At 30.2% G+C, this 22,682-nt stretch overlaps 3 protein-coding genes across 4 annotated transcripts; 2 read left to right on the forward strand and 1 right to left on the reverse strand.

Moving 5' to 3' along the window:
* Positions 1-2,845: 2,845 nt before the first annotated feature.
* Positions 2,846-6,509, reverse strand: peng (Pumilio and CPL domain-containing protein penguin). Its single transcript, XM_014419807.2, has one exon. It carries the CDS (start codon positions 6,371-6,373, stop codon positions 4,340-4,342), a length of 2,034 nt encoding a protein of 677 aa, XP_014275293.1. The 5' UTR covers positions 6,374-6,509; the 3' UTR covers positions 2,846-4,339.
* Positions 6,510-7,060: 551 nt separating this feature from the next.
* Positions 7,061-9,199, forward strand: LOC106680212 (uncharacterized). The gene is made up of 2 exons (XM_014419743.1): positions 7,061-7,362; positions 9,000-9,199. The coding sequence occupies exons 1-2, from the start codon at positions 7,084-7,086 to the stop codon at positions 9,183-9,185; spliced, it is 465 nt and encodes a 154-aa protein (XP_014275229.1). The 5' UTR covers positions 7,061-7,083; the 3' UTR covers positions 9,186-9,199.
* A 2,046-nt stretch (positions 9,200-11,245) lies between these two features.
* On the forward strand, positions 11,246-20,668 carry LOC106680247 (CDK5 regulatory subunit-associated protein 3). 2 transcript variants are annotated; one of them, XM_024360204.2, is made up of 12 exons: positions 11,246-11,365; positions 11,538-11,712; positions 11,953-12,191; positions 12,281-12,551; positions 12,686-12,771; positions 12,860-12,925; positions 14,009-14,077; positions 15,550-15,603; positions 17,337-17,435; positions 19,404-19,576; positions 20,103-20,274; positions 20,494-20,668. In XM_024360204.2, the coding sequence occupies exons 1-12, from the start codon at positions 11,363-11,365 to the stop codon at positions 20,569-20,571; spliced, it is 1,485 nt and encodes a 494-aa protein (XP_024215972.1). In that variant the 5' UTR covers positions 11,246-11,362; the 3' UTR covers positions 20,572-20,668. The 2 variants fall into 2 exon arrangements, with proteins under 2 accessions (XP_024215972.1, XP_014275291.1); XM_014419805.3 differs by lacking the exon at positions 15,550-15,603.
* The last annotated feature ends 2,014 nt before the right edge of the window (positions 20,669-22,682 follow it).

A 22,682-nucleotide genomic window follows, 5' to 3' on the forward strand; every position in this document is an offset into this window, starting at 1 on the left:
ATTTACCTTGTTTAAATTAAATTTAATAACTTATTATTTATTCAGTAAAATTTAGTTCATTATTATATCTTAGCAGAACACAGCTCTTCTTTTTTTATTTTATCTATTAAAAAAAAATTAAATTTGTACCACTACAACCTATGAAGGGTCAGGGGAAGTTCTAAGGAAGTTCTTTTCTAGACCAACGGTTGTGCTAGGAGGTGATTTGGTCCGAATCATGCTTGACCACCAAATTTTTACCCAATTAAGGGTACCCACTTAATGAGGCTAGGTGGACCCCAAAGGGATCCAGAGCCCATAGAACTGACTTATGGCTACTGTAAAACAGAAAATAATTATATTTCACAGCCGGATTTGAACCCAGATCCTTGGAGCAATATTTTATTTTATGGAGCTATAATATAATATTTTATTTATAACCAGATTAAATATTTCATGTTGCAGCCATATTCTGTAATTATCCTTCAATTTAATCATAGAAAAAAATTTACTTTTCTTCTTGTTTTTTAAAAACTAATTCATCTTATCAAGAAGAAAGTAATTTATTTAACATTTTCTTTTTCTTTTACTTTTTTACATTAAGTTATGATTATATAATTTAAATATGAAACTAATAGTGTAATAAACCAAGTACGTTTTCATCTACTATGACTTATTAGCAATTTTTCAGCAGTGCTCTATGAGTTTTTTCATTTTGGAGATAAAATCATCAAGTTCGGTTCCAACATTTTTTGGTTTCAGAAACAACCTCAATGGATTCAAGCCTTAAGCACCTCCATATCAATTTGCACATCAGATAAAGGACATAAGGGCATTTCTTTGAACAGAAAATATAATAAATGATTGCTGATTAATTTAAAATAAAAAATGAGGTGTATATAGTTGACTGTAGATTACTAATTGGAGAAGATGGTCAGGGGGTGCGGTCAGCAAAGGAACAACATGAAATAACAAAAAAATATTTATTTATGCCGATGTTTTGACCCCTGCCTCCTCCCCCCCAAAAAATATTTTTTTGTTTATTTATGTTGTTCCTTTGCTGACCGCACTCCCCGACCATCTTCTCCAATCAATAAAATAAAAAATGATAGAATTCCAACCATTGCTTAAAATATAAAACAGAAATTAAGGAGTCAAGTGTGGGAGCAGAACTGACAGTTTCTGTAACTCATCTGTACAATAAATTTTTACGGTCATCTATTCATTAATCAAATTAGAATAGCAAGAAGTATATTTCTTATAAAATTCATAACTTTTTTTCAAATAATGTTAATAAAGCTGGTTGACTTTAAATGATATCATTTAAGGGATTTAATTAACAGACTTATTTGTTAACTTATAATTTTTTCCTTCATCATTATCTTCATGTCGTTCCAAGCACCGAGGAGCTTCAATCCAATGCATCCATATCTCTTGGTTCCTGCTTACCTGCCTCATTTATTGAAGAGTTTTACCTTTTTTCCCCTCTCATCCACTACTTAATTTCCTGGTGGGAAATTCTAGGATGGGCTAGTAGGCAGTGCTCAGCATGTAGAGCTTTCATTGGTTTCTGTGGTTCTCTTCCATCTTTAACCCAGGAGAGATGTAGTCTTGAGCATTTTGCTCATACTGGGTAATAAACATCTATATCTTCCTTCATTTTATCTGTTTATACTTTTCATTGTTTTATCTGTTTTATACTTCATTTTACGTGTTTATACTTTTGTCTACCTTCCGTTAACCCTTTGATGTTGCTAATGCCACTTTTTTATGTTACTCCCTTTTTTACCTCTCAAACTATAATTAATTTAATTTTGCTCCAGCCAACTCGCAAACCAACATTTTGGGCCATCTTCTGGACAGCAATAGAGAAATGTTTAGGTGCATAAAGAAAGAAAAATTATACAATAAAATAATGGGAAAATTAATATTTAAGGAACAAAAATTAAAATACAAAAATATTGATTGAAATAAATAATAATAAGAGCGATTAAGAGAAAATAATTTATGGAGAAGAAAATTAAAGGATATATTAAGAGAAAATGTACAAAGATACAGATTAAATAAAATTAAAATAACAGTTGAATTTTAAGTTTTCACCAACGCAATATGAAAAACTAAATAAACCACAGGAACTGAGATTTAATCAATAGAAACTAATTTTTTCATAGTTCACTATTTGTAATGGTGCACCGAAAGTCCATAAACCTAGTAACCCTTGTAGTACAATTATTTCCAATACCCATCTTCCCAACTCCAAACTTTACAGAATCATTTTTCATCCCCTTTAAACTCCTACATTAATATTTCTTTCACAATTAAAATCCTACAATCCCAATAATTTTATCGAAGCCTTCCTTGGGACATACTTTTTTATTAATACTCCCATTCACAGAACCCTTCAATGGAAAAGGCAACTCCAATTCCAACTCCACAAAGAATTGAAAATCACTAAATAAATACTGATCCATTTTAGAATCTTGTACTTCCCTTAACTGTTCCTCATACCTATATTACGTTACTCTTTGTAAGACCAATTTTTCAATCAAGTTGTGGGGGGGTAGAATTCGGTAATTTTCTAATTTCTCACCAGTACTACCTTGCCAGTTCACAAAACCTCCTGGATTTAGTATAACCTGTTTTTCCAGATGGCCACCAAAGTTGAGCAGTATTGTTAGTTTTAACTAAAATTAAAACTTAATGTTTGTTTTTTTAACTTAGAGAAAATGGAATACAAAATCTTTAAAACCACATATTCTACAACAGAAGTGTTTCCCATCTATCTGCTAACCACTAAGCCAAAAACTGAAACTTGTGTTGACCACCTTTACCTTGAACATGGTAGAATAGAGAAATTAGAGATACAAAAGGTAGAAAAACATTTATATTGAGTAATTAACAGTGTATTCATCTGTTTAAACTTATTAACTATCATTCAAACCTCAGTATTAGTAAGCAATAAAACAGCTCTCACAAAATATGTCCTATCAGAACCTCCTGTGCACTATTCTCAAGGCGGAGGACAGACCAGTAACAGTCTTAGTGGGTTCCCTGCTAAAGAGTTCTTTAAGGAAGTAATGTGTTGAAAATACTCTTTAGTATATCAATAACAATTAGAATAGATGTATGAACAAATTGATTTCCTTGGACAAATATATGATTTATTAATTTAATATCAAAGCAGATGTTTATTCAACTCAACATTAAATTAAATAAATAAATTGGTGTTACTATTTTTGTACCTAACAAAATGTTAGAGAAAAAAGAAAAAAAAATTGATTTGTTTACTTGTTTTCTTCCCTATCTATCCTAGAATGTATAATTGATAAATAAAAATTCCTCAGTATGCATAGGAAAACAATGAAAAGTTTCATTTCTTATTAGTTTTAAAGATCATAAATTGTCAAGCTTTAAAAAAAAAAAATCAGCTTAGGCAACAATCAAGCACCTGAATCTTCGATAAATTCCCTCAAATTATGACCAAAACAAAGTCTCATAATGTTATGTAATGATAATAGTATGCCAAGCCAGGAATCGATAGAATCCATTTGGCATGAGTAACTAGAACTATATAGTCAACCTAAATTCCTATAAGTGAACTTACACTATATGATAATTAAAAAATAAAATGACAAAACATATTTTTATTTGGTTATAAAACAAAATAAGAATTTAACAGAGACAAACTTACAACTATACTTAAAACTATTATTTTACATATCTACAATATATGTACAATACATATATACAACCTCGGTTCATGAAGAGAATAATCACTACACAAATAGGAAGGTGAGAAATATGACATTAGTGATCATTATATTCATTAACAAATTAAATAAAATGTATTTGAAAAGATAAAAATGTACATATAAAAAAACTAAGCTAAAAGCAAAACTGTCAATCAAAGTGGTAGGTGGGCATATACGTACTTATACATAATAAAACATCATTGATATTAGTTATAAAAAAATTAACAGTTGAGAATTCTGTCTGAGTTTAAGTTAAATAGAATTATAACCTGATACTATAAACTGATTTAAATTAATCTAAATTTATGAAAGAGCAGAACTAAAAAGGATCCATTCTTGGTTCATCCCTTACAAGCAAGCATGATAAGTGGAAACCAAATGAAAGCAATAATAATAATTGTGTATATATTAGCCAAGAACAATAGAATATTGTGTATAAGTGAGTACACACAGAGCCATCATGTAGAGCAATACTTAGGAATTAATACGAAACTTATAATTGTTTCCAGAATTTAACCTATTTAAAATAATAATAGTACCATATACATAACAATGCATAAAAGAAAAGAAAAACTTAAAACAAGGAAATGACAGGGATATTTCTGTAATTAATATACATTTTTTTCCTTAAGTTGCTTCAGCAAAACTTGGGCTCCTGCAGATTCTTGCTTTTCTAATTTCGACTTAACCTTACTACTTTTGAAAATATTTTTAAAATAAGACAAAATAGTTTCTAAGCTTGTTTCTACAGCAAAAGCAAGCAGAAAGCACCCACGATTAATAGAAAACAATTTTAGAATCATTTCCTGGTCACACATTTTAATAAATATTTCTGGAAATGATTCAATACCATCATCGACTTGAAAATGTTTGAATAATTTTTTCAAAACCATGTGGACACCAGGATTTTCAATTGGATAAAAATTATCTGATTTAACACAGTCAATAATATAAGTGCAAATAGAATTGAAAGCTTCTGAAAGCTTCTCACCACTACCTTTACTTAAAATGGCTTGTGATACCAAACCAATTTTCCCATCAGAGAACCAGAACTCAGGGTTGGTTTTAATTTTATCCAGTAGTACATCTAAGCAAGGAGCCAGAAGTTCTTTTTCTTTTAAGGAAATATCTTTTTTGACAAATGATGATTCATAGGCCTTTTGCAGTTTATCTAATTCTGTCGGGTGAAAAAATGTTGTATCTCTATGAGCAACAAGATAAAGTATGACTTTCTTGCCGTTAATATCTTTTACAAGATCTTCTGCATTGTCTAAAATTGTTGGCAAAATAGCTTTTCTAATGAGAACAGTATCATCTACTGAGTCAAAAAGGGATCGAAGAAATACATTTCCACTACTCTTTGCAATATTTAGCACTTGAGCTTTTAACTCTTTGACCATATGTTTCTTAACCTTTGGTGTTGATTCCCATAACAATAACATCATTATCTGGTTTCCTGATTTTGTTTTAAACAAAAGATGAATATTTGTTTTCAGTACTTCTAGTAGATCCATTTTGTCTTGATCTTCACAATTTTGCAAATAATCATACAGAACATCAGTAACTAAATTAGTAGAAAGAGCAAATGGTTTATCAACTAATTTGGTTAAAATATTTTTTGTATTTTTTAAAATTGCAGACTTAAGAGTAGAGTTTTCAGCTAAAACCTGGGACAGACTGGTATGATTTTTATTTTTACCATTCCGGAACAAGTCACTATAGAGCTCTTGTCTGATAAATACTTTCTGAACTTTTTTGGCATATTTAGAATAAAACTCTTCAACTATTTGTGCAGAAAATTTATTCCGCACTAATTGATTAATATTACCTAACAGCTGGTCAAGTAGTCTTTTGCGTACATTTTTATCACAATCCTGCAGCAAACATAAGATGATATGATTGGCATACTTTGTCTTAGAAAGGGAAACAGTATCATTTATAATTTCTTCAATAACACGGTTCCTTACTTCTGGGGTAGCAAGCTTTATTATCCACTGTGTCATTCTAGACAATTCATGAGAACGAGCTGAATTTACAAATTTACCAGACAGTACTTTGAATAATTCATTTACCAATTCTTTTCTACGCTCAACAGGGCATTTTTTACATCTCAATTCCTCATATATTTTCTTTGACTTATCAGGCAAAACATATCCTTTTTCTTTTTCTCTGCGTTTCAATCTAAGTTCTTTTTGTTTTTTCCTTACCTCTTTTTTATCAAGTGGAGTCTGAGGCTCTGAACTAGGTTTTGATTTACCTTCTAATTTATTTTTTTTAAACTTTAAATGTTTAGAGTTATCATTCGGTTTCTTTTTAAATGACTTTTTGGGAGAAACTTTATTATCATCACTTTCAACTTTTCCATCATGTTCATTTTCACTTTGTTCCACAGATAAATTGCTTTTAACAAGAGATTTCTTAGGTTCCCCATCCAGTGCCTTCTTTCCTTTGATCATCTTGAATTTTGGCTTCTTTTTGCCAACAATAGGTTTCTTGGGCTTACCACTAGCATCTGGTGATGCTTGTGCAGTAGATTTCTTCAAGATAGATTTAGGGGATGATGTCTTGAGGGAATCATTAGTATTCTCTTTCTTAAGTTTCTTAACAGAAAGAGCTTTATCAGAATCACTAGACCTCTTCATTGTTTGATCGCTGAAAAACTATTGCTTCTGAAAACAAAGATAATCATCAACTCTAAAACCGCACTAAAGACACACAACTAACCAACAAAATCTCACGTGGGCACACGAATTAAACAACTGCTGAAGGTACACAATTCGTACCAAAGAGCTACTATCCTTCCCCCCAGGAATGTAAATCTGTTTTGTTGGGAAACTAAAAATACTTCAAAATAAAATGAAGTAAAAGAGTAAGATAACATGAAATTAAAATAAAATCATAAAATTAACCAAGTAAATTAAATAAAATAGGAATTACAAAGTAGGAATTTCACTAGCGTAGTAAATTAAATAAAATAGGAATTACAAAGTAGGAATTTCACTAGCGTAGTAAATTAAATAAAATAGGATGTAAAGTAAAAAGTATAAAAAAAAAAACAGGAAATACTAAATAGTATTATACATATAATGAAAAGGGAAATAATAACAAATAAAAAGTGGATAAAAGAGGAAGTAGTTGTTAGTATCTTTTTTAGCTCTAATGAAGCCATGCAACGTTAGTCGAAACGTTAGTTGGCTTGTAATAAATAGTTTATTTTCTATTTTAGTTATTTTGACCGCACCTGGAACATGTTCCTTTTATTAAAAATAATTTTAAAACTTATTTACACTTGATGTAAAATAAATTAAATTATTCTCATATGTTTGCAATCAGCATTGAGTTCGTAGAACAAATGTCGTTTCTAACATATTTTAAGATTCCTACGTTGGTTAGACGATGCTCTACGGACTTCCAAAAACTGAGGGAAAAATATTTCAAATTAGAAAAGTGTTGGGAAGCAGTAGCAGACCTTTCTTCTATGACAAGAGATGAATTAGCAATCCACGATGCGCACAAAAATGCATCTTACAACTGCCACTTTTCTTATCAAGATCCCAATTCAGGAGAAAAGGTGTTCACACGGTACTATCATTTTTTGAATGGGAAGTGTTGCGGAGAAGCTTGTAGACATGTAGGTGTTGAATTTATTCACAAATGTCTTTAGCAAAATACCTTTATGTTTACAAGATCTTAATTGTCGATTAATTACCATTAAGATCTTATAAACATAAAGGACAGAAGCACCCAGTGGCACATCCACTAAACTAAAAATCAGTTAGCGTTAAAAAATCATTTATATCACCAAGTTCCTATCAGACTTCTAAACAACAGAAGTTTAGATCTTTTCTAGCATGCATATGTGTTGTGATTATAGATAGTTTGGGCTTGAATTTAAGATAACTTCTTTGAAATTGTTTGCAGTGCCTCTTATGCCCGATTAACAGTGTACGTGTGTGACGTGAAAAATGTCCAAAAGATATTTTATGATATTTATTTCACTTGGTTTCAGTAAATAATATGAGAAACATACGACATCAAATAATAGCTGCACTAAAATAATTAAATGGAGATTGTTAAACATAATAGAAAATATAAAATAATCTAATAAATTAAGTTGCAGTGTAGGACTCCAACGGGAGTTTTGGGCCGACGTAAGGAAATAAAAAAATAAATTAAGTTAATATTTATTTTATTTTTCTTTAATATTACAATTATAATGTAGATTCTACTATTATTATTTGAGTCATCATCTATAATAATTTTTTTTCATAATAAATAAATATATATTACCCAGTAGACAGTGCAAATAAAGTGCCGGAGGACTACAGTGTTTTGAGTTTAGGGAATTATCGGAAAATAAACCTAACAGTATAAACACCTTAGGTTTTTGAATAGGACTGTTATCAGTTACCTAAAATTACGTCACAGTGCACCGCCTCTCGATTCCCGCTTTAACGTGGCAGGAGTGGGAAAAAATGTAGGGAGAAATGTACTCGTGAAGCCATAGTGCGCCTGCCACTTGCTTCAAACTGCTCCACCAGCTTTTACCGGAATGTATTTTATGGTGATTGTTTCTTTGCTTTTTATTTTTATTATCATTGTTTCTTCTCTATTATTGTTTCTTTTCTCGCTTTCCGCTTCACCCACTCGGTCAGTATGTTGTAAAACTTCCAACGCAGATGGTTGCTCTGGAGTACTTATTTTGTTTTCTCAATATAAATATTAATTTAAAAAGCAGGATGAAAGTTGTAGTCGTGATTGATAGAAACAATGAATGATACTCATTGACTTCAAGGTGAGCCCTATTAATTTCATGAATGTTATTAGTTCTTCCTTGTTCAAGCCTATAATGAACACTATCGCTATCTAATTAAGCACATAATAGATCTTCATGGGATAGTTCCACGATACCAACTGAAACAGAGCGTGCATCATTTCCCCAAGTGATGCATTATGAAGACCATCTGCTAAAATTGCTCTGGTCGCGAAGATGTAGGGTCTACCGTGGAATAAAGCCGGCGACCGGGGTGCAAGAGGCAGTGCACTATGGACGTACCTTAACAGTGGAGTTAATCCTGTAATCCTGAACCGAATTCTAGGGGTATGACAACTTTTCCATTACGATTATGTGCATACCTACACACGTACATACCTGTATATGGGCGCAAGCATTTTATTACGTAGAGTATAAAAAGAATAATCATATTTATAAAAAATTCATATACTATTTACCTAACATGATTAATGTTTAAAAACATTTTTTTCCAGTGTACATATAATTATGATGAAGTGCCAGAGAACCTTAAAAGGCAAAAAAAGTTCAATGGTTCTTTTTGGGTTGACGTAACTAATCCAGCGGAAATCGTGAAAAAACAAATTGAAAAATTAAAAAATATGATCAAAGTGAAACCAAGGAAGTTATCTTCATATGTTCAAACGAATCCTAAACAATAAAATGTAATTCATTATTTTTTTTTCTTCTACATTTAGTCGAATAATCTGAAAAAAATTTGTCCTTCACATGAGGATGAATCTGTTCCAATTGATCTAAAATAAATTTAATTGATTCCTCCATGTTTCTAGAGACAAAAACAGTTGGATTTATATTTTTAGACAGTTTACAAATAGCAGCCAATTTCTTCAGATTATACAAGCCACTTTTCATTAAATTCAGGCACTTGTGGTTTTTTTTTTGCTTAAGTCCTCGATTAAGGACCTATACTGCCTAACCATAGTGGGGGTCAAATTTTTCATTTCGTGAGACCGCCACTTAATGAAAAGTGTTATGTTAATGAAAGTCAACGCGTCAAAGTCAACCGGCGCCACCCGCAAATCTCAGATTATTAGAGGTGCAGATCCACCTGAGCTGCGGACGAGCCCACTTGTGGTTTTACCTATAATTCAAAAACTATATGTTTAAGTTTAAACAAAAGTTACTTTAAATGTGAGGTTTTAAGCTAAAAAAACACACACATCTAGCGCATCTAGTTTATTTTTCGAGTTTAATGCCATAGTTAAAAAAAACAAAACAAAAAAACAGAAGATGAGAAGAATTACAATGTATGCCATACTCAAATTTTAGAGCTATTTCAGCTTTTAGCATCTTAAGAACGATGGACCATCTGAATTCTAATGATTTAATTTTTCTGTTATTGTCTTCCTTGAGGCCATTTCCTTCTCACTTTAATTTTCTAATCATGAATTGTTACCTAGTTATGAAATATATATAATAGCTCTGTCACAAAGCTGAGGATGACATTTTACAAGTCTATGGCTATCTTATCTTTCATTTGTAGTAAACTTAAAAAAAAAAATTGCTGCAATAGTTTTAGCACTATCTAAAGATTTAGTACAAACATATTTTGAATTTTAAATCGAATACTCCTATCTCTATAAAAAAAACTTTTTACCTGTCATACGGTTTTCAGTCACTCCCTAGCCAGTTAATAAAATGCATAATTAATAATAATTAACATTAATAATTGCATTTTTTCTGTTATGTAATTGTTATATGACTTAGCTGTAATATTTTTTATCAGTGCATAATGTATTTTATAATTTTTACTTTTCATTCCAGATTATTCAGTATAAATGATATTTATACTGATAGACACCTAAGTACAACAAAAGGGATAAGTTATTTTGGGCCATTCTCTAAATTTAGCGTTATTTAGCAACCGAAAATTTTTGAAAATGAAAGTTGATTGACTCAATTTTTATTTTTATTGCCTTCGAGGAATGGTCCTCAATGAATCCTGTAGCAGGCACAAACTTAATATGATAGTTTTATTGAAATTTTATTCAATTTTTTTTTTTAAATTGTGATTTAATAAAATTGATACCTGTGCCACATTATTGAGATACATATTTGTGGTTTGGGCAGTAGGGTCGAAGTAGAAAAGTTTCGTTACCTCTGATTCTCTCGGAGTATTGTTGCTATTTATCCGATGATTTAGTTGAGGTGTCACACTAAAAGGAGTATCGATATTGTGATATTACAATGTCACTAGGTGGGAGGAAAAACGTCGAACATTTGAAAATAACAGTTCTTGTTTTTATTGTGGAAGTAATTTACTCTTTTGTTTACTAAACGAATAACTGGGCGTTGATGACCTCAGGGTTTTACGCCCTAAAGCCCCAGACAACAGGAACAACTAAACGAATAACTAAAAGTTAAAAACTGTTCAATTTATAGTCAAAGAGAACAAAAAATTGTTAAAAACTATTTATTTGTAAACGTTTCGCCTCACTTCGAATACTGTCTTACAATTCATGAAACTTTTCATCCTACTCAGACCTATTGTTAAACAATTAGACGAAAACCACGAGTATTCTCTGGCTCATTTCTTTCGCGTTATACACTTTATTTTCTCAGCAGTTCTGAAAAACTATGTATTTTTTGTCAACGAACAATTCATTTACGTTTTCTAAAAAATTGCTTAAAGGATCAGCTCTAATCATCAATGAAGGAGATAAAATTACTTTCTTACAATCTGGTTTTAGCTCTCTGGAGACGAAGTTTTAATTACGGTTATCCTAACTTGGCAGAATGAAATTAAATTTGGTGACGTGTGAAACCAAGATTCAAAATATTGTTTCATTCTATTTTATAATTCAAAGTCAATTTTAAGATGGCACGTAATATTTTTAATCCTAGTTTGGTTATTTACGTTTTAGAGACTTCTTGGGTCTTTGAGTGATTTTATATCATAATTTGACAGAAGTCTTATTATTTATTTTACTGGTGAAGGTTGAATTTATTATTAATACACCAATATAAATTAATTACCTTTTGAATAATTTTAGGAACAAAACATAGCTATTAGTATTCATGTTCCCAAATTACTGGAATGGTTGATTAGCAGAAGACATTGTAAAAATGAGTGGCAACCTGAAGCTGTCAAAATTAGGGCCAAAATTAATGCTGCCATTCAAGATATGCCTGCTAATGAAACTATCGCCTCTCTTTTATCTGGAACATGTATGTAGAGTTAGAATACCTCTATTTTGCAATGGTTATTCATAAATGTTTTATAAACATATTGAATGAAAGATATTAAAATTTGTGATGTTTGTTTTTTTTTGCTGTGATATCTTTTTATACTTTAAAAAATATTATTTAATTTTATTCTCTAACTGTTTATTATGTACTATTTATTTTGTTCAAATATTCTTTTTCTAACACTGAAGGAATTGATTATCTTTTTTATTTTTATTCTAGATATTAATTATTTTCATTGTCTAAAAATAATTGAAATACTTGAGACAACAGAAGCAGATTCAAAGAATATATTTGGTAGTTATACTTCAAAACGAATGAAAGATTGGAAAGAAATTGTTAGCCTTTATAAAAAAAATAATGTTTATTTAGCGGAAGCTGCAGAATTGACCATCAATATTGTTAAATATGAACTTCCAAATTTGAAAAAGTTAATTTCTAAACAGCAACAGTTGCAAAACGTATGTATAACTCATAGTTTTCTTATGAAGCTAGGCAATGTTACTATTTTTTCAGTATTTTAATTTTGGATATCAATTAAAACTTTTAGGATGCCAAGAAGAAAGAGACTGAGGCTTTGAAAGCAGCTAATACAGCAAGAAATGAATTAAATTCTTTTTTAAAAGAACTTGGTTTAGATAAAGGTGAAGGATCATACAAAAAACGGTTAGTTGCCAATGCACTCCAATTACATGCCACCCATGAAAAAGTAGCTAGTGAAACTAAGCTTGTCCTTTCTGCATTGGAACACTACATTAACTTTACTGCGTTATCATTACCTCAACACACAGTGAACTTGAATCTCATCAAATACATTGCTGGTAAATTACAGCCACTTGTATTCTGTAAGTTTGTCTTGTGCTTATAATTTATGGTTTTCTTAATTGTCACGATTTGGATGTATTAGTAATTATGCAACCAATTTCAATTTAAACTAATAAACTTGTGATTACAGAGAAAGGAAACACTACAGTCTACGAATTAATACATGGTGAAGTACCAACTCAAATAATCACCCCACCTCCTGTCTTCACAGAAGATGTAAGCTTTATCGTCAACTGTAGTCAAATAAGCTATCATTTGAGTTTAATATTAACATTTATATATCTTTAATTCTGAATTTGTTTAGGAACCTGAGGAAACAAATGAAGATACTATTGATTGGGGTTTCGATGAAGTAAATGCTTCCCTTGAGGTAATTTGAAATTATTGACAAATATTCATTTTAGTGCTTGTTATTATTTGCTCCTCCTGTATTTAATATGGGTTAAGTAAAAAATATAATCCACTTTTAATGGTATTTGATATTCTAAATGAAGGACCTAGACCAATGGTTCTCTACCAGTATTCCCTTTCAGGAGTTCCATTTTCAGATTCAGATTTGCTTTAAATTTTGCACAGGTGTTGTGTAGGTATTCAAACCTTTCTTAGCTTTTAACAAAAATATAAACCACTTTATTTGTATCAAATGGTAATGTAGGTATTCCTACATCTACCAAAAGGGTTCTGCCATTTTCTTACTTTCGCCAGTAGGATTCCACCACTGTTGGGAACCACTGACTTATTCTATTTCAAATAAGAAGAGTAATATGGAACAAACAAATATTTATGATTTTTTAAAGTTCAATTTATTTTTTTTTTTTTTTAAAGCTACATTAGAAAACAGGCTAACCGGACTTATGCTAGATAAAACCAGGCTTAATTCCTAGAATAGAATGTCAATGTCTTACTCAGTGAGGAATCAAGAGGCAAATGGATTCTACTTATAAATCTTAAATAGTTTTTATTTAACCTTGCCATTGTGAGTAGGGAAGATATTTCACCTCTATCATTAAATAAAAAACAAAATTATTAATAAAAATACTTCTCAAGCTTAGATTCATCTGTAGATATTTTGAATCTTTTCATATAAAAAGATTAGATGAGGATTATGCATTGGAACAGTAATACTCATTATTTTTTCCCATGATTTTTAATTAAACATGAACATAAATTTCCACAATGCATAAATGGAAATAATTAAAATCAGCCCTGAAACTCATAAGGGTTAAAGGCAAAATCTCAGAACACAAAACTTACTTGATTTCTCGACTGGAACTTGTTGAGAATAATCCTTATAAGGTCTTTAAAATTTGTTAAAATATAATTTTTTTATTTAGTTGTGATGAACACTCATCCTTTATGTATTTATATACTAAATACCTACATATTTATTATTAATATTATTAACTATTAAATAGCCATAAATAAAAAAAAAATATTTTTCATTACAAAACAGGCTCAACCATCTACGATTGATGACGCCATAGATTTAGGCTTCGAAGATGGAACCACTGATAACATTCAGGTATTTAATATTCATTATAGTTATTTTTTAGTTATCTGATGGGTTGTGTGAGTTCAGTGGTTAAGTATAGGTTCTTTATTAGAGATTAGTGTGCTGATATAATGAAAATAAATTGCTGTAAAGTGTAAAAATGACCATCCTTTAAATTACAAAACAACATTACAAATTATTTTGACAGGGTAAAGAAATTACCAGGGACTATAATTATTGATTCAGATTTATCTAATATGTTATGGATATAAGTTTATCTGAATGTTTTCCCTCCTCGATTGCAAGCAGTTGTACCATAGTTTAATAAGAGATGTTATTGCTGAAAAAAATAGTTAATTGTTATAATATCCTCGGGTAAAACATGTAAATTCTCTTTAACTAGCTGTCCCAATAATTCTTTGCTATTGCTGTTTTTGGGTATATTTGTAGATTAAATGGACAACATATCTCTAGTTTCATAGTTATTGTGTATACAGTCCAAACAGGAGAAAAACTAGCTTAGAACGGCTCAGAATTGTTGAAAAATATGCTATTCCAAAATGAACTTTGTTCTCCTGAACATTAAGGAAAAAATGAGATACCTTATTTTTCTCCTCTGGTCATCATTTGTGAAAGGAATCCAAGTTTGGGAGAAGCAAGATAAATCCATCTTTCAAATTTTATTTAATTTCGCACTGGAAGGTAAGCCCTATATTTATTGATTGCACCTTACCTTGCTACCTTTTGGCTACACAGGTTTGGTAGTGATGGCATATCACATGAACAATATGTGTATGCCATCTGTGGTAGTAAACGTTTAAATTGAATATTGTCCACTAATACTCATGTTATTCAGAGCTTTCATCATCTATAACATTGCCTTTGTTTTCTGGTAGTCTCCCAAGAACTGGTCCTATTTTTCCTTAATTGAAGTGGTGTGGGTCAACTGTTGTTTTTCATTGTTCCACAAAAGATGTATAATTTGGGTTGTTTTCTGACGTTACCAGATGAAGGAACTCATTTGTTTAGATCAAAGAACTATGTTTCTCTCCACAGCTTAGCTCTTCATGTCTCAAAGGCGATAAAACAGGCAATGACAACATACTCAGTGGCGTCCGGTATGCTGCAACTTATAGGATGCCTATACTAGACATAAGGTTCAATACCTTGGCCATGTGTTTGGAGCTTAGCATGAAACCAAAATGCCCTAAGTGTGTCCTGATGGTGTAATGGGGGTAAGAAGTGGCTAAGGTCGATTTTAATTTTAATTTAAAACTTGTATTTGATTAAAAATTTCCTTAGATTTCTACATGCACATTAGACCAAATTGAGTAGGGGTTGGTCCATACTATATTGAAGTATAAATTATAGGAGAGTGTATATAGTCCTTTCATGGATGGATTAAAATTATTTCTTACTTTAATGGCCCTGAGGAGTTAATAAAAGTGAAATATGTAAATGTTTTATTGTACTGTGCTTACTAATAATTTATATTATTTTAGATTGAACTGGTTGACTCTGGTGAAACTAATGGAAAAGATTTGGAAGAATCAAAGGTAAAAAAATGAATTTTTTAATTTATTTCATGTTCCAGTAATGATTTTTTTTGTTGAGTTGGTCTTTCAGAATCTAGTACTTGTCGACTTTGGTTCAACAATCAAAAATGAAAACAAATCTATGAGTCATCACATTTGATGCAAATGTGTATTACTTTTTTTTAATGATTGGATGGATATGAAAAGGTGAAAATTAATGAATCAATAATAATAATTCTTATCACAAATTAGGTGAAATTCCCATAGCTATAAAATTGTGATTGATTAAAAACAAGTGAGGTTGACTGGTATAGAAATGAAAACTGTATTTTATGATTTTTATTTGATCCTTGTACTGAAAAAGGACCCAGAATTTAAGCTGGAGATATTTTTGTAAAAATATACCAAAAAAAATCATATAGTGATTTGTTATTAATGAATTAATGATGTAAATGGCTCATTTTTATTCCCATAGTAAGTAATATTATGTAGCTTTATTAACGGCTAAATATTATGGCTCAAATCCTGAGAACCTTCCTTTCCTAAGACATGATATCAGTGGTGGTGTATTTTTTAAATACATATTTTGAAAAGAATTACTAAGCAAGGAGTGTCCTCTACCTTTGAGCCAGAATATTTACGGATTACAAAACCTGCCTGCTTGAAAAAATAGTTTAAAATAATAATACATATGAGGAGAAGATGGTTGGGGGTGTGATCTGTGATGAACAGAAATGAGTTAAAAGTTATTTATCAGGGCTAAGAACAAAAAACAAGACAACAGCCCATGAATAACAGGATATTTAGAATGATAAGGAAATAACTAACATTATGGATACATACTGTGTTGACAGACATGTATAGTTTAAGTATTCTGAGAAGTTAAAGACTGTTTGAGAAGAGTAATATTAAAATTAAGTAAGAGGAAAGAACAAATAATAAAATACATATGAAAATCTACTTAGTAGATATATGTTCAATATGAAAATTAATAAAAATAAAGTAATGAAAGAAGGGGGAAATAAAACATTTAAACGTATGCATAGATATTATTAAATATGTAAGTAAAATAACAGAATCAAGGAAATAAAAATATAAAGTTATATAATCCAAAACAAACAAAGGAATATTAATATTTTTATTTAATAATAATAATTCTAATATAAGTTATGGAAAAAAAAGAGAAAGAAAATATATGTAATTAATGAAATACATAAGTAAAATACTACAATAAAGAAACAAAATATAAAGTTAAGTAAGACAAAAGAAGCAATTAGTGAATATGACAATAATAATATGTGGTGAACACAGCTAAAAACATGGGTAAGAAAAAATAAGAAAAGAATAGAGAAGGAGAAGGGTGTAAAAAAATATGAGAAAAAAGAGAATAAAAGATAAACAACGAACGTAGTTGGAAGAGATATAAAATTGAAGTAAAGTGGTGTGTTTTGAGCGGTGACATTTTGAGTTAAAAAAGTACGTTGCAAAAGATGACGAAGCTACTGGAAGGTCAAGGGTACATTACAAGTTACTTGGAAGGATAAAAATAAGAAATTATAGAAAAAAATAAAGTATAAAAGAAGAAACATATAAAAGGACAGCACAAAAATAATTTCAATTCAAATAATTTAAAATAATAATACTGAGAAAAGGGACTTAGTTTTTATTAATTTTCACTATTGCAGATCATTTAGTGTTTCTTAAATATAATGTTTAATGGATTTATTTTTTTCTTATGATCATAATGTTTTTAGGAAGAGAAGTTACACAACAAGGTTGCAAGTGGAGACAAAGCTCTTACTGTTTTTGAAAATAGTCAAACAAGGACCAATTTTATAAACCAACTCCTTGAGGTAAGAACTGCATAGATTATTGACTGATTATCTATAGCTTAATTAATTAAAATAAGTCTGCTTGGATTAGATAAGTACTACTGGAATAGTTTGGCTTTCTCTCCTTTAGTAGTTGGCGGCAATGTTCAACTGAGGCAGTTTAATATCCAGCAGTATTGTAGCTAATTTGTAGTACCTTTTCTAGATACTACATAATACCACTTCAGTCAGCTTTGCCACCGACTGTTAACTATCAAAACTTTTTCTTCCTATCTGTTTCCCAAACATATTATTTGTTCTGTCTATACTTAGAAGTGTTAGGCTGTGCTTAGTGTTCATAGTTTTTCTTTAAGATTTTTTTTTTACATTTCTTGACTTATATGAATATACATTTATTTAATGTATAGTGGGGACTTAGCATGTGGGGAAAGTATCTCTCTCCAGAGGTCCCTTCCCACCTTTGGTGGGTTGATTCTGATTAGTTCAGGAAAGCATTTTTCAACTTTCTAGTTAATTCAGGAAGTTCATGTTTCTAGCTTTCATAAAGAAATATTTTGTGTTTTATTTCGTCTGAGAATGAATGCCTTTAGCACACACCCCTTCTAATGAGTATGTAACTTGTAGCTTCATGGAACTAATAATATAGTATATCTACAGCTTTTGTTTTTGATAATAGATTACTTTGGCCCATATATAGATTGTAATATTTAAAAATTATTTTAAAGTAAATAAAAAGGAAAATTGATAGTTTTAACTTATACTCATATTTAAAGTGTAGTTTTGAAGATGAAAAGATTAAATATTAAATATATACGAGAATTTTTATTTTATATTTTATATAATATTATAGACTCTTATTCTGAGGGCAGGTTTCTAGGCAATCAGAACAGTCAACTTTAGTAACACTTTTACTTAATTATATGCCGAGAAAGAATAACCAATTTATGTTCTTCTATGATGATGGATGATTTTTTATGACTTCTTTTCAACAAGCTAATACTGTCTTTAAACAAATCCTTGGTCTTCTATAAGTTTTCACTCATCTCATTCACTGGCATGTGTTGTTTGGCGTTCCAAACAAAGAGTCCTTTTTTCTTCTCGGATAACCCTTTGATGTCTTCTTTCTCTAGATGTCCCACTGAGGAAGAAAAAAGTTGTTCATTATCTCTTGTATCCAGGATACATCCTCCCTATCCCGCCAAACATCGACTGATTCCAAAAACCAAGCTCTCTTCCTTCACCTTCTCTCGGTGTTAATTCTCAACATCAATTGTAGCACTACGGTTTTGAGTCTTTTTCTATCATTTCCTTTATGAACATTATTCTTTAACACTTATTCTCAACTTATATTTTTTCTTAAATTTACTGCAACTACAATTATGATGGGAAGTTAAATAAAGTTTTTAAAATATTTGAATCTACTCAACATGGCCGCTATTCAACGGACTTTTTGGAGGATATGTGCCGCCATCTTGGCTTTGTTTTGAATAACGTATTTATTAAAGACAATGAAAATTGATTAGCTTGCTTTTTTGTGCAACAAAACAAATGTACAATATTTAACATTCGTACATTAAATAAAAACATAACATAGGTGTGATTTTATCTGCCTTCTGAAGATTCCTCTTTCATTCCTGAAGATTCATATTAAATATCATATTAATAATATATTTTCCTAATTCACCCGCAAGATAACTGATTCAACAACTAGGGTGGTTCATTTCTGTTAGGGGGATGATTTTTTTCTTTTAATTTTCTATCTGGTTGCTCAAGTTATTGTTAATTCTTTGTTGAGGAATGGTTTTTAATAATTTTCATTGTAATCCCCTCAGAGTAGTTTTACTTGGAGTTTAGATCAGGTCCATCTTTGAGTTTCCTTTGTTAAAAATTAAAATTCATATTTTGCTATTAGAATAAGTTTCTGCTTACAATTTATTATGCATTTTAAGTATTTTTTCAAATCATTCTAATAACCTGTTGGGGATTCAGCTTAATTCCTTCCTGAAGATGAGATTGTTTGATGCCAGAAAAGAAGGCCCTAACGATGATCTGGTTGAGTCGGTTGCTGGCTTAGAGGATATGTCGAAGTCCATAGTGTCTGTCACTGGCCTTCTTTTAAGCAAAACCTCACAACACTTTTATAATATACTGTTCTTACCCAAGTAAGTATTTTTAAATAACATGTTTATGATGTGAATTGTTAAATTAGTACATAATTTTAAGAATATCTGTTAAATATAAAGCTTCTAGTGGCTTAAGAATTGATCCATACTTATTTGAGAATGAAGTATTTCAATTTTTAATTTTCAGTACTCCAAACACTCCAGTAATCCGAACTGGTGTAAAAAAAAAGTTCCATTATTTTTTTTTAACTCAGCAAACAAGCAATACAATTTTTGTTTTGGTTTCATTGAAGCTTAAATTTAGTCTGATTAAACTTTAAAGGCTTCTCAATAGAGCTATTGTGTACTCGATACAGTTACTATCAATACCATTTATAGAACTCTTTAACCAGAGATTAGGTGGTGGGTATTGCAATAGATCCATATCATTACTTATTACACGTTATATTTTATTAAACTCAGTAATTGTTCGTAATTTAGCTGGTTTTTTTTTTAAATAGAAATTTACATCAATATGTATTGAAATACATCTTTGATCACTATAGTTTTATGTATTTATTTGCAGCTATTTGGATAACTTGGTTGCCAAGATCAATGAGAAGGCAGATGCTATTGAAAGGTGGACTGCTGTAGCGGCTCTTAGCAAGGAACGACAGGCAGAGGCAGCAGTTGAAGCTGTTGAGCTTTCAAAAAAAGCCCAAGTTATTGTCCGCAAGGGCAGGGAGCTTCAGGAAGAGGTATTTTATCTTGTGTGTGTTTAGTCAAATAAGATTAATAGAATTATATGAATAGAGACAACATTTTTGATTAAATTAAAAAATTGATATATAGAATACAGTTTTTATCTAACAAAAAAAAAATAATGGTGCCACTGTGTTTTTATTTCCTGTTATTATATAAATGTATGTATAATATCCATTCATTGTCCTCTAATTTATTTTTATTCGATATTTCAGATCAGAAAAGACATTGCTGAAAGATATAATGGTAGGACTGTTACGCTCATGGGTGGTCCTACATTTGATAGGCATTAATGTTTGTACATTAACTTTATTGTATAAATGTGTATATAAATTTTGTATGTTTTTTAATTGAAAACAATACATTTTTGAATAAACAAATTGTTATCTACTGAGTTTTTCAAATTTATTTTTATCATACTTACGGTCATTGGTTGTTTAGAAATTGTGTAATTTAAAATACTTTCAACTGTGAATCAAAATGTTTAGTTATATACTGTCAGTATAAAGCTAAAGTGGTATATCTACTAACGTGTAAATGGCCAATGCTTTGACCCACACTGCAGGATTGAGGCATTTATCAGGGCTGTTGTGATTGGTGAACATGCATCATTGTAATTTAATTTATCAAATTCCATCAATCACTACAACCTAGATGAAGACCTGCAGTGTGGTTTGAAATGTTAGCCATTAATAAATAGTTGGTACTAGTTTTGTCTACAATTCCATTTTATACAATTAATTCTACCAGTTTACACAATTAATTCCATAATTCCTTTTGATCTTTTTTTCTCAAAACTTTATTTAAATTTTCTCTTTTTCTGGAACGTTAACCCTTAGGCCATCAAGAAGATACCTAACCTAGTGAAGGAAGATTCTGATAATAGTGTTGTATTATGAATTGTGTTATTTAAGGAAATCAATTTGCAATAAAAATATAAATAATTATAAGTGATTTGCGCTATTAGTCTGCAATAGGAAGAACAAACTTTGATAAATTGGACAAATCAATTTTGTATTTTCAGTTTTTTTCATCTTATCCTCAAAAAGAGAAATGGATTAATTGATCCAGTCAACAGGTTCTATTTAAAAGCCTTCTTTTCCTGTAGGTATGGTAACGCTGATTTGAAGTCTGGTTTGAGATGACTTTTTTCAATTTGTCACCATTGATTTATAATTGACAATAATACTTGGTATTATTAATGGTTTTCTCAACTGTCGATAGTTTATGTGTAAAATTTATTCAGAATTCCTCCTTGCAAAACTGGACTTCCTACTACTGTTCTATGATTCATCTTTCTTTGGAAAAATACCTTCTATATAATAAAATACAATATTATATGTTTACAATGAAAGGAATATGGTCTGGGTGCGGTTAAAAAAACTCAAATAGTATAATTCTACTATTTGAGTTTTTTTGACTGCACCCGGACCATATTCCTTTCATCTTTACACACGGTCAATCAATAATCTTCCATTATATTTTTACCTATTAACTAAAAAAAAGTCCATTGATGTGTTCTAACTAATTTCAATTCTCTTCTTCTTTCCTTCTAAAACAACAAATTTGGTTTATGAAAAACCATAAAACTGGTTTAAATTATTTCCCAGTGATTCGTAATCAATTCGCTTCTAAAACAACAAATTTGGTTTATGAAAAACCATAAAACTGGTTTAAATTATTTCCCAGTGATTCGTAATCAATTCGCTTCTAAAACAACAAATTTGGTTTATGAAAAACCATAAAACTGGTTTAAATTATTTCCAAGTGATTCGTAATCAATTAAAAATTGTTAATTTAAAATTGTAGCAACCCAGCTACTATTTGCTGGATACCACTAGAACCATTACGGACTAACATTGTGCAACCTACTTGCCAAGATGTGAACTACTAGTCATCAGACAAACGTATATTGATTACTGTACTATTTCTTGTGAATACTTTAACTTAAATTTGTGCATAACCATTTATTAATGTATTACTAGAATGAATAAAGACCACAATAGAATCATTTGATCCACTAAAAGCTAACGTATTATACAGAGAACCTCTTGATGGCCCAGAAAGATCTCTTAACACACACTTGACCAACCAAGTCAATCTGCCTCAAGGGTTTACCTTCTTAGAGAGTGAGTAATAGTATACATCAGTGGATCAGAATATTCAATTCCTTCTGTTTGTATATATTTTAAGAGATTTTTTTTTTCATTCATTTATTTATTTTTATTCTTATTTTATTTGATTTTAGTATGAGTGTGATCATTCATCACTATTATCTATTGCCCACAGCTGTGTGAAAGATTGTAATATCTATCAATATATAAAAAGTATTTAAAAAAAAAAATATTATCCATGATTCACTTCTATAGGAAAGTGGAGATTGTCAAATTTCATTACTGTTGTG

This window comes from Halyomorpha halys, unplaced genomic scaffold, assembly GCF_000696795.3.
Source record: "Halyomorpha halys isolate HHAL.00 unplaced genomic scaffold, Hhal_1.1 Scaffold251.1, whole genome shotgun sequence".
Lineage (NCBI taxonomy): Eukaryota > Metazoa > Arthropoda > Insecta > Hemiptera > Pentatomidae > Halyomorpha > Halyomorpha halys.